Source organism: Coffea eugenioides, chromosome 4 (genome assembly GCF_003713205.1).
Source record: "Coffea eugenioides isolate CCC68of chromosome 4, Ceug_1.0, whole genome shotgun sequence".
Lineage (NCBI taxonomy): Eukaryota > Viridiplantae > Streptophyta > Magnoliopsida > Gentianales > Rubiaceae > Coffea > Coffea eugenioides.
Window position 1 is genome coordinate 3,309,581 of NC_040038.1, and position 19,409 is coordinate 3,328,989.

At 36.8% G+C, this 19,409-nt stretch overlaps 3 protein-coding genes across 8 annotated transcripts; all 3 read left to right on the forward strand.

The window, feature by feature from the left end:
• The first annotated feature begins 2,165 nt into the window (after positions 1-2,165).
• LOC113768436 (phospholipase D alpha 1) lies at positions 2,166-6,069 on the forward strand. 2 transcript variants are annotated; one of them, XM_027312786.1, is made up of 4 exons: positions 2,166-2,304; positions 2,459-2,564; positions 3,172-5,071; positions 5,327-6,069. In XM_027312786.1, exons 2-4 carry the CDS (start codon positions 2,469-2,471, stop codon positions 5,758-5,760), a joined length of 2,430 nt encoding a protein of 809 aa, XP_027168587.1. In that variant the 5' UTR covers positions 2,166-2,304; positions 2,459-2,468; the 3' UTR covers positions 5,761-6,069. The 2 variants fall into 2 exon arrangements, with proteins under 2 accessions (XP_027168587.1, XP_027168586.1); XM_027312785.1 differs by having other exon boundaries at positions 2,166-2,302; positions 2,463-2,564.
• A 4,015-nt stretch (positions 6,070-10,084) lies between these two features.
• Positions 10,085-11,353, forward strand: LOC113767928. The gene is made up of 2 exons (XM_027312132.1): positions 10,085-10,740; positions 10,894-11,353. Exons 1-2 carry the CDS (start codon positions 10,569-10,571, stop codon positions 11,106-11,108), a joined length of 387 nt encoding a protein of 128 aa, XP_027167933.1. The 5' UTR covers positions 10,085-10,568; the 3' UTR covers positions 11,109-11,353.
• A 4,643-nt stretch (positions 11,354-15,996) lies between these two features.
• Positions 15,997-19,154, forward strand: LOC113767359. 5 transcript variants are annotated; one of them, XM_027311421.1, is made up of 6 exons: positions 15,997-16,209; positions 16,324-16,422; positions 17,356-17,612; positions 17,966-18,056; positions 18,711-18,777; positions 18,857-19,154. In XM_027311421.1, exons 2-6 carry the CDS (start codon positions 16,343-16,345, stop codon positions 18,908-18,910), a joined length of 549 nt encoding a protein of 182 aa, XP_027167222.1. In that variant the 5' UTR covers positions 15,997-16,209; positions 16,324-16,342; the 3' UTR covers positions 18,911-19,154. The 5 variants fall into 5 exon arrangements, with proteins under 5 accessions (XP_027167222.1, XP_027167223.1, XP_027167220.1 ...); XM_027311422.1 differs by having other exon boundaries at positions 15,998-16,209; positions 17,351-17,612; positions 18,669-18,777; XM_027311419.1 differs by having other exon boundaries at positions 15,998-16,209; positions 18,669-18,777.
• The last annotated feature ends 255 nt before the right edge of the window (positions 19,155-19,409 follow it).

Genomic DNA, 19,409 nt, shown 5'->3' on the forward strand with positions numbered 1-19,409 from the left:
ATAAAAGTCTAGGCCATCAAAAAGTTGGTGATGCTACTTAAAAATAATTAAAACTGGCGAAGAAGAACGAAAAGCACAGAGAAAACGAGGAGGAGAAGGATGATCTGACTGACTGATTTAATTGACCATCATGAATTGCATTAATATAATGGTCCACTTTTAGCCAAATCAATTACAGGCGTTTATGACTTGCCCAAATGATTTGATCCTTTAACCCTATAAGGGCTATATAATTGATTCCTTCCAGCTAAATCACTAATTATCTGAGCTGAAGCAGCGTCGTTGCCCAATTAAGTTTCACTAATTATTCCACCAAGAATGGTTGGTGGGCGTTCTTGATGTCTCGGGATTCCCTCTCTGTTTCGCTTCTTAATTGATTTTACTTCATCAAGGCTGCTGCGCCAAGGAATTAATTATACGCCCGATGATGCGTGTTTATGCTTTGTAGTATATCTCCAAAGCATGCAGTTCCTCTACAAACAGCTGCAAATTTACGCTTAGAAGCTTCATCACAAGACGCACGACGGGGTTTACATTTGTAAACATTCAATTTTCCAAAACGCTGTTGTCGATGGTGCTGCACTTTTCATTTTCTCGATGTATTTTTTGTTTGGAAAGAAAGAACAACCAGCTCTGTTTTCTGGAAAATGATTACTCATGCAGGCACATTGAGGCCATAAATCAACCAGATGCCTGCAGCGTCCCTTTTGTTTTGTTTTGTCCAACGAATTGGCGTGGAATGTTCATTCCTATATATCATACGGAAATTGAAATCCGAAAGGTCTTTTTTACTAACGTCATGTCATGTTATACGGAGTAGTAGAGGAATCATGTGCGTAGTAAAGCACAGAAACTGATCTTTGGTACCAGTTGTTGGACTCATACTCGACAAGCCATGTTTTTATGAGCTGCTGATCTTCAATTCACAGATTGATGTGCCTATCATCTTCTCTCCGAACTTTTTGCTTGTTCTTTTCAAGAAACTAAGCACGATGAGTAATGCGCCCTTAAAAGTGGGCATCTAATATGCTATGAGTGTGAACCTTTACGGACTCCAAAGACCCACGTTGAGCTACAAGAAAACAAAACCAAACCAAACCCAAAAAAAAAAAAACACCCACGCACACACAGACACACGTGTCAATCGTGAAGAAATTGGGCTTGATCGAGGAATTTGCATCGATTTGTTTCATTAGAGGCTTGGGCCGTTGGTAAGGAAGAGCAGTGACAATTTTAGGCCTTCCAAGTATACATCTGGAGGCCTCAGTTTGGGCAAACAAGAAGGAAAAGTTGTTGATAAGGTGAGGGCCGTTCGTGATTGAGCTGAAAGGGCGCGCCCATCACAATCCTCGTGTCGTGTGCAAAGTCGTCCTCGCGGCCCACTCCTCGAGGCCGAATCTAAGCTCATTCTTTTTTATATTTTCTTCTTTGTCCTTATTGTTATCTTGTCTTTGGCTTTTAACACAACTAGTGTAGAATCGAGACCGTTCTGATTTAAGATTTTCACGCTCTATTCTAAAGAATAAGTTCTAGTTTTGCTAAACCAAAAAAAAAAAAATGAAAAGGTGTAGAATTGAAGATCCATAAATGGATGGCTGATTAACAATTGCATATAAGAAAAAAAAATGAATGGCCAATTTTACTTACAACAGTTCATTAAAAACCAACCAGAGTTGATACAATTTTTTTTTTTATAACTTTCTGTTGAAAGATAAAAAGGAGTAACTGTACGTAGGAAGTCCTATGAATTGAATGGTAAAAAAAGAGGAATCATAAGTAGAAAGTTCTGATTCAATATCTCCCATTAATAGCTTAATAAAAAAGATTTCTCATTAATTAAAAAAAATTTATGAATTAATCTTTTATAAGATCACAATATATTCAATTTTGGATTTAAAATTTACATGCATGTTAGAATTTTAATTTCTAATTCAAATTAAAATTAATTATCATACATCTAATAGTCTATACACCGTTATTAAATTAGGAGCATTAAGTTTACATTTCACTTGAACATACCCTTATTTTGGTCCTTCCATTCCTGTTTCAGGGAAAGACTATTGTTATGATGGAAATGGCCGACTATTTTGAGATCCCACACGGCATGAGAAGACAATTAAAGAACACGTAGCTCAGAATAATGGCAAAATAAGATGCGGGCCCTTCAAATAAACTAGTAATATCCAAGGCCCTCCCGTATCCATTTCAACAGACAGCTTTCTCGGATCACTATAAGCTCGCTTTCCCACTCTCTGTTTTACACTGAAGATCCGATCGTATTCTCCCCTCCAAACCCATCAAAGTAAGCTTTTCAGATCTGTTACAGACTTGGAACTTTTCACATCATTTTCTTGATTGCCTATTAGATGTTAGTATTTATGCCTGAATGGGTCATTGTTGAATGTTTGTTTGGTCTTATACGAGCCTAGATTTTGAGTAATGCTGTGGTTTTATACGTGCAGGTGAAAATGGATCCGGTTTTGCTTCACGGGACTCTCCATGTCACGATCCTCGAGGTTGACAAGCTCCATGGCGAAGGAGGCGGCCCCAATGTCTTCCGCAAGGTATATACGTTGATCCCCTTCCTTTTGGAACTTGGATCGGAGCACCATTAGGGTGTTTGTTTGGATTTAGCAGCTCATCTATTCTCTTGCCGAACTCCCATGTTTATTTGATGGTCTATATTGCATAATTTGATGGTAGATGATTGGAATGCTTATGTGATCGATAAATCTGCACACTTGTGCTCTTTCTTGAATGATTTCTTAAACCTGTGTCTCAAATCTGTGTTGCTTTCCCTGAATATTTGTTTGTATGTGCACAGTCTCCATGATTGATTGGTGAGAGCACTTACGGAGATCTTGTCAACTTTGATCTCCTAATTTCCTAAGCTTTCGACTGGCTAGCTGAGTATTCATCTATAGCTGTACGAAGTTTAAATTAGTCAGTTATAGAAATAATTACGTTAATCTCCTTTTCCTGAATGTTGTTCTCATTTAACCAAATTGTTTTAGAGATTTTGTTCAGTTCCCTAGTTAAAAAAATGATTAGCATTCATTTAAATATGTATATTTTCTTTTTACCGTGCTTGATGTCGGATGGTAATTACTGCGTGTTTGGGCACTTCGTCTTCTGCTGATGGTTGTTCTCCCTGTTCAAATCTTCTTGTAGTTGATGGCAAACATTGAAGAAACTGTTGGTTTTGGCAAAGGAACTCCCAAAATTTATGCAACCATTGATCTGGAAAAGGCTAGAGTTGGGAGAACTAGAATGATTGAGAATGAACCAAATAACCCAAGGTGGTACGAGTCTTTTCACATTTACTGTGCCCATGAAGCTTCAAATGTTATATTTACAGTTAAAGATGATAATCCCATTGGTGCTACTTTAATTGGAAGAGCTTATGTACCAGTTCATGAACTCTTAGAAGGAGAAGAGATAGATAGGTGGGTGGAGATACTGGATGAGGATAAAAATCCCATCAAGGAAGAGTCTAAAATTCAAGTGAAGCTACAATATTTTGACGTGACTAGAGATCGTAATTGGGCTCGTGGAATTAGAAGCTCCAAATTTCCTGGAGTCCCTTACACTTTCTATTCACAGAGAACAGGATGTCGGGTTTCTCTGTATCAAGATGCTCATATCCCGGACAATTTCGTCCCAAGAATTCCCCTTGCTGGGGGAAAGCTTTATGAACCTCACAGATGCTGGGAAGATATTTTCGATGCAATTTCTAATGCAAAGCACATGATTTACATTACTGGGTGGTCTGTGTACACTGAAATCACCTTGATAAGGGATTCAAGGAGGCAAAAGCCAGGAGGAGATGTTACCATTGGTGAGTTGCTTAAGAAGAAGGCAAGTGAAGGTGTTAGGGTTCTCATGCTTGTTTGGGATGACAGAACCTCAGTGGGTCTGCTGAAGAAGGATGGTCTAATGGCTACCCATGATGAAGAAACTGAACAATTCTTTCAAGGTACAGATGTGCATTGTGTCCTATGCCCTCGCAATCCCGATGATGGTGGAAGCTTCGTGCAGGATTTACAAATTTCAACCATGTTCACTCATCACCAGAAAATTGTGGTGGTGGATAGTGACATGCCTGGTGGTGAGCCACAGAAAAGGAGAATCGTGAGTTTTGTCGGGGGTATAGATCTTTGTGATGGAAGATATGATACTCCCTTCCATTCACTTTTCAGGACATTGGATACTGCTCATCATGATGATTTCCATCAACCTAATTTCACTGGTGCTTCAATAACCAAAGGTGGACCTAGGGAGCCTTGGCATGATATTCACTCCCGCCTTGAAGGTCCAATTGCTTGGGATGTTCTGTTTAATTTTGAGCAGAGATGGAGAAAGCAAGGTGGGAAGGACATCCTGGTTAACTTGAGAGAGCTCGATGATATCATTATTCCCCCATCTCCAGTAATGTTCCCTGATGACCATGAGTCATGGCATGTACAGCTTTTCAGATCTATTGATGGTGGAGCTGCTTTTGGCTTCCCTGAGACACCCGAAGATGCAGCGAGAGCTGGTCTTGTCAGTGGGAAAGATAACATTATTGACAGAAGCATCCAGGATGCTTATATTCATGCTATTCGTAGAGCAAAGAATTTTATTTATATTGAAAACCAGTATTTTCTTGGAAGCTGTTTTGGCTGGAAAGCTGATGACATCAAGGTTGAAGATGTTGGTGCTTTGCATCTCATTCCTAAGGAACTGTCTCTGAAGATTGCTAGTAAAATTGAGGCTGGGGAAAGGTTCACTGTCTATGTTGTAGTCCCAATGTGGCCAGAAGGTATCCCTGAGAGTGGATCAGTTCAGGCAATATTAGATTGGCAGAGGAGGACGATGGAGATGATGTACAAAGATATTATCAAGGCTTTGAGGGATAAGGGCTTGGAGGAGGATCCCAGGAACTATTTGACATTCTTCTGCCTGGGGAACCGGGAGGTGAAGAGGAGTGGTGAGTATGAACCTTCTGAACAGCCAGAGCCTGATTCAGACTACATTAGAGCTCAGGAGGCTCGGCGCTTCATGATATACGTCCATACCAAGATGATGATTGGTAAGTAGTATCTTTCGGTCATTATTTGTAACCTCCCTTTGAAAAATGTTTTCAAAGTTCTCCACTTTGCATATTGTTAAAAATTTACAAACATTTAGACGCAGATAGAAGAGCTCATGAATTTGGTCAGTCCTTGCTTTTATGCAAAAGTGCACCCGTTGTGAATTCGTGTGCATCGCTGCTTCCCTTTTTTGTTCTAACTTTTGTTTTCTGGCAGTCTTGGGGGTTTCGTGTTCTAACTTTGTCTTCTGGCAGTTGATGACGAGTACATTATAATTGGATCTGCCAACATCAACCAAAGATCAATGGATGGCTCTAGGGACTCTGAAATAGCAATGGGGGCCTACCAGCCCTATCATTTGGCAACCAGGCAGCCGGCCAGGGGTCAGATCCATGGTTTCCGAATGTCACTATGGTATGAACACTTGGGCATGCTGGACGATACTTTCCTCCATCCCGAAAGTGAGGAATGCATCGCAAAGGTAAATCAGGCTGCCGAAAAATATTGGGATCTCTATGCGAGTGAGAGTGTAGAGAGAGACCTCCCAGGTCATTTGCTCCGATACCCCATTGGGGTTGCTGGTGAAGGAGATGTAACAGAGCTCCCAGGAATGGAGTTCTTCCCGGACACCAAGGCCCGTATTCTCGGCACTAAATCTGACTACCTTCCTCCCATCCTTACTACCTAAGGATGCCAGATCCGACTTTTTCAGTTTTAGCAAGCGGGAACCTATTAGTTCCGGTGCAAGGGGAACAATAAATTTTTGTCTACTGTCCTAATCTGCAGACGTGATGTTTCATTTCAGGGTTGTTTCTCGTAGTGTTTCAAGAATTGTAGTGATGCTGATTGGGCTGGAAGTCAATTTGACGTAACTGAGTGATTGGTGTAGAAATCGTCCTTTGTATCACCCCTCAGACGCCGCGGTTTCTCGTTTGGATGCATGACCACCTTTATTTCTCAGAAAATGGAAACTTTTTAGTTCGTACTTTGATTTGCATTAGTTTGTGCCAGTTTTTTTTTTTTTTTTTTTTTTTTGTGGGTCAGTAAGAAACAGAACGTGTGGTGCGTTTGAATTGTTTAATTTTATCAAAAATATTTTGCTTGCATTATAAACATATATTTTATTTTTTTAAATTATTTTTTTATTTTACATACTTCACATAAAAAAATACTATAATTATTATTTCAAATAATATTCTGTTCAAATGATGATACAACTAATTTTGTCGTCTAAATTGAAGGTGCAGTTTCTGAATAGGGCAGGGGGTTCTGTTCTGTGCAGTTGATTCTTCTGTCCAACTGGGTCCAAATTGCTGTAATTTGTACCGTGTGGACTGTGGAGAGAGGCCTCGATGCGTTTCTCAATATTAGGCATAATCTCCCAGTCGGTAGCAGCATAAAAAAGAGGGAGCATTTGTGTGTCCTGGGGGGGGGGGGGGTTCGGGCGCCTGAACAAATGGGTGGTGGTGGTGGTGGTGGTGGTGGTGGTGGTGGTGGTGGTGGTGGAAGGAGACGAGTGAGTGATGAAGAAACTGAAAGGTGGGCAAATGGGTCCTCCCACAAATTCAATCGGGTTCGGGTGCCTGAAACAAATGGGTGGTGGTGGTGGTGGTGGTGGTGGTGGAAGGAGACGAGTGAGGGATGAAGAAACTGAAAGGTGGGCAAATGGGTCCTCCCACAAATTCAATCTCAATCTGTAGAGTATTTTTGTTATAACAGTGCATGCACTATCTTGGCCTTTCCATTCTGGGACTGTGTTAAATAATCTTCAGTTGAGTTGAGGAGGAGAAAGTGAAAGCGAAACTTGTGATTTGATAACGAGGCACTCCACCAACTGTCAACTACTCCAACAGTACTTAAAAGTAACTCAAAAATCAAAAGCGGGGGCAGGGCGGTGCCCTTAACCTAACAAAACCGTCCCTCTCCTCCACTCAGTGGCGGGCTGTCCAGGTGGAGCAGCAAGTACAGTACAGGAATACTAATTTAGATATTTGAAATTCCACGTGTCGCCTCCACTCGAACTGGTCCGGTATAGGCAGTCCACAACGTGACAAGTCCCGAGCGGCCTAAGAAGTCGTTGAATTTGTTACTTCTTCCGCTCAATTCCTTCCATCTGCCCCGCCACTCCATCCCACGTACGAAACAAAAACAAAAACAAAAACAAAATGAAACAGGCCACTGGCCGAATCAGGATTTGGATTTTGAAGGCAAACATAAAATATTACTATATGGTAATAGCTAGTTTTGAATTTTCAGCTTCACAGTGTACTTGATACCTAGTTACCTCCCGCCTAAAAACTAACATTTTAGAGCTCTCATAATAAGAAATAAACAAACTAACTAAAAAAATATATTTATTTTGCCCCCACTAACTCAATTCTCATTGGTCCTTTATTCTTGACCTATTTTTCAATCTCCTTGTATTCAATGCATAAAGTTCTTTACGTCACGATTAACAATAATTCCAAACAATTTTTTTTATTGGTAATTCAATAAATACTAAACTAAGATATTTACATTGATATGATTGTAATTAGTACTTTAATATATACTATTGAACTTGGACTAATGATTTTTAAATATCTCCGAGTCCTTTAATTTAACAAAGTCAATATATATTCGAGTTTGGGGCGCAAGGATTAATTATCAATCTTTTGGGAGTGGGAGCAAAGGTTTAATAGCAATATAATTTATTAAAATTTTTGGAAACATATGATATTGGATAACCTTTTTTATGTATTGTCAGTGTATAATTTTTTTATGCTACCAAGTTTAGTTCATATCACGTAACATGAATTTAAATTTGAAACTAAAATCAGACACATGTGACATACATCTAAAACTATTGGTATAAAAAAAAAATTGTACTATATTGTCAGTGCATAAAAAGTTTAATCTTCTGATATTTGTCCACCATTCAAAATTTTACCTTGTAGTAATTTTGCTAAAATGTTAAAACTATGCACTATACCATTTTGAAGACCTATGCCGAGTCACAATTCAAATTCTTCGACTTTATAGATGAGCCTTTATAAAAGTTTGTTTGGATTGTGATTTTTTGCAGAAAAATTTTTACATTTTCTGTAAACGCATTTCTCAATCATTTTTTTATCTCACATACATCAAATAATCACTTTTTTATCTCACATACATCAAATTGTTAAACTATTTTTTTTTATAAGAACTTCCAAAAATAACAATCGAAACGGATTCTTAGAATTCTTTGCATATTGGTTTGAGAAGGAATTAATTGTTTCGATATGGATTAGAGTTTATTGTAAAGTTATCAATCGATCATATTACCTGATGGGGGTCTACATTCATTAGGACACGACTAGGGGCATGGAGCGAGTTGCTTTCCTGAATTGAGTGATGTATGCTGGTAATTGCTTAGTCTCCATTGGCACTAGGACTGTTTTGATAATGCTTGCTCCAACTTGACCTTGACAAAGAGGTCAGGAAGCTTACGCGAAGCAATTTGGCCGACAAACCAACGAATCTCTCTCTCTCTCTCTCTCTCTCTCTGTTAAATTACATATAAACCCCCGATCGTATTTCATCTCATCACGTGGCCCTTCTAAATTTTTAAATTAGTCATGCAATCCCCTATGATTTCATATAAAATGAAAACTAGACGAAGAGCACCAATAATTAGGCAATTGAGTTGGATGCACTCAATAAATAAATACGTATGATGAAATTATAATATCCATTTAATTCCATATGATTTGCATGAATTATGCACTTTAACGGACTTTTTAGGAGTACAAATGCCTTCTCAGATTGAAATAGTCATATCCAGACTTGATCCAAAAAAGCACCATGTAGATTGAGCAAAATTTAAAGAATCTAAACGAAAACTAATGGTAATCCAACTTATCTTGTGAAATTAAGTAGACGTCATTAGCATAAAATCTCTAAATCCAGGCGTTACCAACACTTTGCATGAAGTATGAAACAGAAGTCTAAATCCCTCAAGCGCCTAAATTGTTAAGTACCAAATTTGATACATTTGCGTGTATATCATATTAAATGATAAGTGAATAACTTATCACTTATTTTTTGGAACAAATTTTGCTTATGCCATTTAATTAATTCAAATGTTCTATTTTTTGTTATCAAACACACCTGAACATATTAAAATCTGAATCCATTAAATTTAAATACTGAATTGGGTTACAAAATAGGATATTATTCTGACTCATGTCCTTAACATGACTTCATAAAAATAATTGTTTTAAAGGTACATCATAAGGCTCCATGATGTACGACTTGATTTCTTAAATGTTTGTGGACTTTCAATGTATAATTTTTTATGCGTTGGCTACTTTTGGACTCGTAAATACTGGTCATATCTTAGAATTTATAAGCAAGGACTTCACTATTGTCTAGAAAATGACACAATTGCATTAATAAATGCGTAATTGTAGATATAATTAATTTTAATACGATTTCCTCCATATCCTCGCCCGCTTCCAATGCTTTTTTCTTTTTTTTTTTCCTAACATTAGGTCCCTTCGGTAAAAGTCAATCAATTATGAATATAATGTAGCAATGTTAATAGGATGCCAAAAATTCCACATCGACCGAGAATTAAGCAAAAAACTCCATATCTTACTTGTAAGGCCCCAAAAATTCTTCTTGACTTAATTGTCTTTTAGAGGACTAGTCAGCAGGCCAAAACAAGTGCCAGAACTCACATGGCCTAATGGCCCTAAAGCTGGGCATGCCAATTCCAACTTGAACAGCAATGACGCAAGACAGCCTAAGACGATGATGCTTCTTTTGTGCGGGATCACAAATGATTGATCCTTTTATCTATCAAGTCCTCAACTCCTTCAGACCCACGCCATGGAAAAAAAAAAATATCACGAGAGTCTCTTGACTTTTTTGGACTTATAGTTTCGTAGGGAAACCCGTCTTCCTTCCCCTTTCCTTTTCCCAATATTAATACTTCTCTTCCCGCAGTACCATTTACGGCTCATGGACCATTATTAATACGTACGTTTTACACCGGCCGTGGGCACCGCATGAAAGCCAATTGGGACTCAACTATTGACCCCAACGAGCCTTCCACTGCCGTGCGGTGCACTTTTATTAGAAGCCGAATCTCCTAAATCAACCGCCAAACAACTCCCTCACTTTTCCCATTCATTCCAATTCTCATCCATAGTAACACAAAAAAGCCAAAACCAAACCGGAAATCTCCAGATTCTGTTGCCCGGCATTATTATTAAAACCAAAACTCTAAATTCCTCCAATAAATCTACTACTACAACCCCCACCTTATCATAATTCACAAGTGTTCCTTCTCGTCACATCCCCACCCAAACTAATCGTCAACAGCCCCAATTACTGCTTAACATTGAGCACATTATTAAAGCCAAAAAAGAAAGGAAAAAAAAAGATTTTTCTTCTCTCTTTTCACGTCAACTTGTCCTTCATTATTAGGCCAGGCTTTTGTCCTTCTGTCCTCAGTTCAATTCAACCACAATCATGTCTTCTATCTCACAAGGCCTGGTCTTGGCGACAGCAATGGCCGTTTCAGCTGGCACCATAATCCTGTTTGATCTTTGCCGTGAAAAGTATTTCCCATCGACAACCCAGTTGGCCCGTACTCGAGATGCCCATCAACAAAAGCAGAATTTGAAACCCTGCTTGTCTTCAGGTACGAATATAAAATTTTCCCATCTTTCTTGGTCAACAAAACTTTCTTGAACTCTTTCTTTTTCTTTTATTTTTTTTTTCTACTTTTTGTTGGTGGGAAGAGGGGGTAAATTGGTTGGAATTAAAATCCTTTGTGGGTTTTGTCTAAAATTAGGTGGAAAGAAAGGGGAGAAAAACAAGAAGAAGAAAAGAGTCCAGTTTGCAGCAGATGTGAAGGAGCCAAGTAGGAACGGTGAAGACTACAGGAGGGAGCACGGTCGGAAGTCAACAAGAATTCAGAGCGTTTCTTGCGGAATGCCAGCAAACCGGGTGGCTTTGTACAGTGGAATCCTTAAAGATCGGTTACAACGTACGGAGTTTTCTTATTAATGGTCAGGGAATTTTATCTTTTCGACTGTAAAATTGGAAGGGGTCTAGGAAGGGGAAGAAATTTTGGTGTTTCCCCAGTTGGTTCAAAGTTTGTAAATATGGAAAACTTGTGTAGTCCTTCGAAGTCTCAAGTGTTTTCGTTTTTTGGGGAATTTAGAAAGTTACCGCTGGATTCTGACTATTGAATCTCAAATTCTTCTGAATCAATCTACTAGCTGGTGTCCAGCTTCTCTTCTGTTTCTAAACGACTTTTCTTATCATTTGTCTATTTATGTCTTTTTCTTACTAAAAAATTTGGTTATTTTATTCTGAATTCAAGGTAAAAAGATGATCTTACCCCAGCAATTGTACTGATTTTGCTTCAGATCCAAAAAAGTTGTGGTCTTCCTCTTCTTGGTTTGTCTTAGTTAGCGGTAGGCCATCGATGGTTGTTTCCTACTTGCTTTACAGCCTTTTTCCCTTTTCTGGAGCTGTAAAATAAAGGGGCAAATTATATTTCGTCGCCAATTTTATTTTAAGCCAATAAAAGTCTGTCTTTTGGTAAGTAGAAAATTGAGTTAAAATTCCATTCAAAAACTAGTTTCCATTTTCTTCTTACATGAAGAAAACAGTTTAGAAAGGTATATTGTTCATCCCTAATTCATGAACGGCTTGGTTGCTGGCAAACAAATTTATTTGTTGCATCAGGTACGACGGCATAGAACTTAAAGATTTCTTTCTTTTTTTCTTCTTCCAACATAAACCTGAAATTTGGTAAAATAAAAAGTCATCGCTTTGCCGGTTAGCATATACTTACACATATATATATATATATATTACCAAAAAGGTGCCTGTATATCAGCAAGCATGAAGCATGTTGTAGGCGAAACTTTACCCCTCTCCTGTCACCACCGACTTTTCAACTTTCACCATTTTAAGGCAATTCTTCTTAGTCTTCTTAATCCAAAATTCCAACAATTTCATCATTGTATTGTGACTAATTTCACTCAGTAATTTGTTATAGACTTGCTAATCACTAGTTATCTATGCACGCTCGTGTGAGTGCGCCTAAGAGGATGAGTTTTAAATGACATATATTTTTAAAATAAATAACTGAAAAAGAAAGATGCACACATGTACATACCCACCAATAGCATGATTATGGAAAACTATATGAAATCAAACAAATGTTAAAAAGAAAAAGAAAATGAAAGACAAAAGAAACATACACTCATCTTCTCATCTCTAAAGAGATGAACGATTTCTCTAAGCAAAACATACCATAAGAGACATACTCATCTTCTCTAAAGAGATGAGACACCATAACTAGATCTTTAGTAACTGTAGAGGTAAGAATGCATAAGTTGTAAGCTTGAACATTTTTGGAAGATGTTTGGTGTCTAGCAGTTTAGTTTGATTTGTAGTGAGGAGGGGTTATAATTATGGATTCATGATTCAAGTCAGCATCAGTTTATAGTTGTGAAAATGTAGTTTTGTAGTTCGAGATTATGGTATATCAACAAAGTAATTAAGGGCTTGTTTGGCACTCTCATTTTTTTTCCTTGCTTTTAATTGACAAGTTTTTCTAACAAAATTGCCTACAGGAACCTCAAAAAACACTCCAAAATTTTAAAATACACATCTCAAAATCTCCAACACACACTCGATTCCTTTTCTACCACCATCATCCGTAATCATTCATACTTTCACTAACGTTATCTCTACCTCAGCCAACCATTAATGCCGGCGTCAGTCGCCCTCAATCACTTGTTATTTTCCTCTCATTCTCTCTCTCTCTCTCTCTCTCTCTCTCTCTCTCCTATCTTCCCTTGCTCCCTCTTTCTCCTAAGAAGAGAACGGGAAGGGAAGGAAGGAGGGATTGTAAGTGAAGGGGGAAAGGAGGAGGAGAGAATGAGAGAAAAAAAAAAACTGTTGAAGGCTTAATGACGATCACGAAAGTGTTAGCTGTTGGCGATCGGCAATGAGGGTGTGAGGTTGGAGCAGCAGTGGTGGTGATGGAGAAGAATAAAAAAGAAAAGAAATTGGAAAAAAAAGGAAAGAAAAAAATATATAAAACAAATTTTATTATTTCTAAATCCTCTATTACAAAGAAGATTTTTTCACAAATTCTATAGTAAATTACAGTAAAATTTTATACAAATACTTAAAAAACTCACCATCTAAATAGACCCTAAGTTCCGGTGGTACACATATTGATTAGTTAAGAATTGATTAGAATGTAAGACTAAGGGTCTGTTTGATAACATAAAAAAACGCTGAATCTGAATTTTTTCAGACATTCGGATGTTTTGAGTGTTTGATAAATGAAAATGTATTTGCTGAACTTGTTAAGCAGTGCTGAACCTGTGTGTATTTTTTTCAGCACAGGAATCCTAACTGAATGCTTAATTCTGATAAGAATCAATAGAATTACTTGAACTACCTTATCTTATCTACCAAATCTACCCTTGTTTGTTAATTATGTTCAAAATTCTTATCTAATTAAACAACATAATATTCTCTATCTAACGATTTTTAGTTTCTCTTTTCTCCCTTTTTAATGACTTTCACATCTTCTCCATACTCCTCATATAATATATTTCATCTTTTATATTAATTTGATTTAAAAATAAATATTGTCATTTTCATACCTAACAATTTTAAACTAATTAAATCATAGATTCTATTTCTTTTTTGAATGAAAGGATATAAGGGCAAAATTGTCAAATTAAACTTATTAAGCATTCAGCTATAAATATTTATCAAACAGCATAAATAGGTTTAGCATTAAAATTCAGACATTCATATATTTTTTTCAGTGCTTAAAATTCAGTAAATTAATTGTTTCAGTATTCAGATTTCAGAATTCAGACTTCAGAATTCAGATTCAGTTTTATCAAACGGAACCTAAGATTGGTACGTGTTTCATAACATCTCATGTAATAAATCAATTTCACTTATAGATATTTTTTGTTGCTCTTTTTATGTTCAAATTTTGTTTTCATTTACACCCTCCAACGTCCAATTTTTTTCTCTATTAATACTCAGATAACCAGACATTGTCCTACATTTCTCAACATCTCTCTCAAAGGCTCAAACATGTGCACATCTTTATGAACTCATCACTAGAGGTGACAATTTGTCCCAAGTCCCAATGGGTTACCCATGTCCATGGAGACTTTGGGCGGGATGTGTACTAAAATTTGATATTGGGTTTAAAATGGGACAAATCCCAATTGTACCCATTAATTGATGGAAAATTTTGGGAAATACTTGGGTACCCATTGGGCTCAAATTGCAAGGACTCCGTTTGGATTAACTATTTTTAGGGGGTGTTTTTGAAATATTTTATTGTAGTAGTGTATATGAAAAATTTTTACGATAAAATTTTTTTAAAATATTTGATATACTAATATGGATGGAATGTTTTTTTGAGTTATTGTATATTACTGTAATATTATATTTGGAAAACTTATTTTTTAAAAAAATAGCCAATCCAAACGGAGTATTAGATTCAAAAATTATTTTTAACAATTTTTATAGTCATACCAGCGAATATAATCTAGTAGTCTTCCTAGTCATTATCCACAAGAATTTTCAGTATTTCAGTTAGTTTAAACCTGTCATCCTTGGACAATGATGAGAATAAATATTCAACACTCTAAGTACCTTGGCCATCTTGATATATGTTGGAATATGGTTGTATATCTATTTTTTCCTTTATTTATTAATCCAATTTTTGGTGGAAATTCTGAGTATAAAGCACTTGCATGTTTATTTAATAAAACTAAAAGAAATTTAATAAATCAAAAATATTAAAATTATATAGAAAATAAAAAATGAATTAAAGGAAAAAAAATATGTAGAAAATAGATTTGGGTATTGGGCAGGATCAATCTAAACCCATCCCAAAGTGATCCCGCCCAAGTTAGTCCCAAAACACATATGGGTAAGGTTGGGCCCAAACCCATATGACTCGGTTCCATCTCAAATCCAAGCAAATCCCGTCCATCCCGTCCATTTTGCCACCTCTACTCATCACTCATGAGTCGGCATCCGAATCCACACCCTTTATGCCAGCACTTTTAGGCTCTATACACTCGATTCCTTAATCCCCTCATTATTTGCAGTGCCTTTGTGTTTGTGATCTCCTCTGCGTCGGGTATTCGTGGAATAAAAGTTTTGGTCAAAGTCTGGTGAGTTCAAAACCAATCTGTTCTCGTCTAAATATTTCCACGAGGGAAAGCGCACGTAGAAGCGAACACGGACATGATAACTCTTTGGGCTAACGGGCTTTTTTTTTTTTGGGGTACAACAACTCAAGAATAATGACCAAGTCTGCAAACCGCTGGACTTTAGCCCATTGACCACCTGTTGGGTGCAACTTGCAAGGTCATGGATTCTATTACACAAAAATATTAGAAAAAGTTGAGCACATTGGTGTATTATAAAAAAACTACAGAGTTTGTTTGGATAGAGAGAATTTGGAAAAAAAAATTTTGCCTCACAAATCCCAATCACCTTTTTATCTTCTCAATCACCTTTTTATCTCACACACATCACATCACAAAAAGTACTACAGTAAATATCTCAAATAAATCATCCAAATTATCTTTGTCCAAACAAACTCAGTAAGATCACCCGAAATAACAAGGAAATTTTTTTTGTTCCATCAAACATATTCAATTCATTGCATTTAAACAAATCATAATTTACTTTTTTTTTTATGTTAATTTTCTCTATCTCAAGTTTACACAAAGAAAGTCCAATAGCCTTGGATTCTGACACATTGGAAAAAAGAAAGGACAAAGAATTGAAGATAGAGCCTTACAAAAAAAAAAAAAGGCAATTGAAAATAGAACCATTACATTTTTCATTCAACCCACTGGGGGAAAAAAAAGGAAAAAGGAAATAAAAAAGAGCCGATAGATTTTTAATCGAGCCCAACGCCTCACCAGTTACCGAACAAGAATAAAGCGTAAAAAAGTGGCATTACCTTGCGTAGCAATAGAACAAGCTTGGTCGCATCATTCATTTGTACTGTCAGATAATTAGCCGATCGATTTCGGGAAAAGCGAGACTGCCCTGCCCTGAGAGATTTTCCAATTAATCTCTCTAACAGGTCCGTCCTTTCATGAATTATTTGTTTAATTTGTGGTACTATTTTGATTTATTGCTTATTTTTGAGGTATGTGCGCGCAATTTTATGATAAAAAATGGAGCTTGTGATTTGCAGGGCGATCACTGGGTAATCGATGTTTATGGTGGGAAAATTGCTGCGATTCGGATCAATTGTGGCTTGGATTCTTCATATGGTTGCATGCATGGGGTATATGTATATTTTTCATATTTCCCCTTTCATTTCATCATAATTTAGCTTTTTTTGCTTCTCTTTTATTCTCTTGTTTTAAAATACTATGATTAAGGATTTCTTATTTTACCGGGTTTCGGAAATGTTTTTATTGTGGAAAGGGTCAAATAGTTATGCTAAACGTACGTCTTTTATTTAACTGAGCTATGAATCATTAACTCAGGAAGGCAATGAAATAGAAAATGTGATAGATTTTACCGATCAAATTGTATGATAGAAGGATATTGGTCAGGAGTAACATAAATTCCTGATATTTTCTTTTCTTTTCTTTTTTTTAATAAAATTCTTCTAGTTTTGATTTTTTTTTCAATTAAATTTTGTCAGTGAAAACAAGTGTTTAATCTTCTCTGAAGCTCTATAAACTGGTTTTATGGGACTGAGTGATTAAACATTGTTTAATCTTCTCTGAAGCTATATAAACTGGTTTTGTGGGACTCAGTGATTAAACATTCCCTTTTCGCATAATGCTTCTCTGTGCATCATTTCCTGGTGATATTTTTTCGTGGTTAATAAATGATTTTTTTTGCTAATATTACCCTGCAAGATTTTGTGGTTGCAATGTGCTACAGATGCCATGATGAAGATCATTATGTTCCCATGCAGCATTATGGGTTTATAGGAAATGTTGACATAAATTGGAACATCCTAAAGTTGTGTTTGCTTCTGCATATGCAATTGCATTATGCTATATTGTTATTTCTGATTTATTAGTAATGAGCATATATGGAAACTCAGCTTTTCCAAGTTCTGTTCTACTTAATGTTATCGTCGAGCATTTCCAAATGTCATACATAAGTTTGCATTTCCTTGAACGAAAATTGCTGCTGTATTGGATGGTGAATATTGCAAGAAAATGTATTCTTACAGAATTGATAAATGCCATTCTTTGCAGAACAGTGGTTGTCTTGGAAGTGCTACTGAGCCAAAACTAGATTTGACAATTCATGACTCTCTTCAACAGCAGAAACCTGTAGCTGAAATACATTCAAGAATATCAAAAGCTAGCATATCTGAGAGTTTCCGGACAAACAGCAACTGTGACATGGACGTGAGTGCTGTTCAGTCACAGGGAAGTGTATCATCAGTTAGTAGTTCATTGACCAATTCTCATGGAGCTGGAAGTTCAAATGCTTCCTATGAATTTGTAAATCATGGAAAGTTTATCTTTGTTCCTTGCAAAATAATTTTATCTTATGTTGTTTTCTCATTTACTTGTGCAACAGTGACCAAGCTATTACAAATGGTTTTAGTGAATTTTTAAATTCTGTTAGTCTGGTGGTATTTGACTTTTTTCATAATCACTAACTTATGTCTTGGATGGACTTGAATTGTGTTTGAAGAGCTTATCCTCATCCTTGTTTTCCTTCTTCCTCATTTTTTTCCCCCTTTTGCATTGACTTTACATTGTTTTCCAAACAAATCTTGGGTTTGATCGTCTCTTTGCCAGTTTGCAAGTTTTCTAGCTAGAGGCTACTTTAGGTCTTACCTTTGGAGGTCCTTATTATAGGTCTTCTTCTTTGGAATCAAACTAGACGGCAGTGGATAGGCAGTAGAAAGCCCGAGAAACAGATGCAGCAGCTGCGTGAGCCCAAGTTAAGGTACAATCCTTCTATATTACGCAGTATCATTTAATGGGTGCATCACTTTGAGCTAATGGTTTTTCATGGATTTTGGCCTTTTCCCTTTATGTTAGGAAAATGCGAAGCAATGAAATGTCGTACTTAGATTTTAACTTGCAAAAGGCAATATGTAGGTATTGTTGTGCAGGCATTTTTGATTTTGTTTATTTTGGAAAAATAAAGCAGTGAAACATATTGCAGTTGTCTCAATCTCGATTACTTAAATATGTTTTCACATGGTGGGGAAGGAAATTGATATCTCTCTTCCTTTCTGAAGATTGATTATATGCCTATTTTTCAACATTTATCGTCTATAAAAGGTGACGCATAACAAGAATCTGAAGCTGGTAGGACATAGATTGCTGCTAACATGCTTGACATCCCTGATGCATAGATTATCCATCCTTTAAGGTTAGGATTACTGGGGTCCTTTTGATTGGAGAACTTTTAAATAGTTGTCTTGAAATCAAAGTCAGATGTTGAGGCCTGAATGTTGGTTTCAATGTCTGGATATTCACAGTTGGTTTGATGCTTTCTCTTAGCTGAACTGAAGGTTGGTCATTCATGAGTTTTCTCTTGTATTTTTCCCAGCACTTTGTGTCTCTGCATCGCTAAAAAGTTTTGGCTTTGCAGTTGGAATGCAACCTATGATAGTTTGCTTGGAAGCAACAAACCCTTTACCAAGCGTATTCCTCTTGCCGTAAGTCTTATAACGAGCAGGTGATTCATCCGTTTCAAATAATTTTCTCTGACTTGGGCTCTTAATTTCAAACCAACAGGAAATGGTAGATTTTCTTGTGGACGTATGGGAGCAGGAAGGAATGTACGACTGAATGGGCAAAAGTTGCAGGTCTTGAACAACATGGCCTGCCCTTGAGACATCGAACTTCTCAGGTGTTTTACGAAGTGTGTTGTAAATTAACCATGTAATCATTTTGTATGCGGTAGCCTATTTACCAAGGCAAATATAAAATATGTTCTTGTACGTATGAGGATCCTGATTATGTAGAACTCACGTTGGTGCAAGTCTCTGTAGTGGAAGAAGTCGGTTGGCGCATATTATAGCCATTTTTGTTATGCTCCATCCATCATTCGATTTCATCATGGTATGCCTCACATTTGATTTGAAAGCAGTTCTACCAGTGGTCGGGACATATTTGCTGACCATGGGGGTTTAATAAGACGGTCAAAATTTTTTTATTGCGGCCAAACCACGTAGGTGTGGGCTGCGGAGCTTCTGTTTAAAGCGCGTTACATATCTCAATAATATCTAAAGACTCCTAAGGAGGTAGAAAGAGGGCAACTCTCGATTAACATACTTTCAAAATCAAG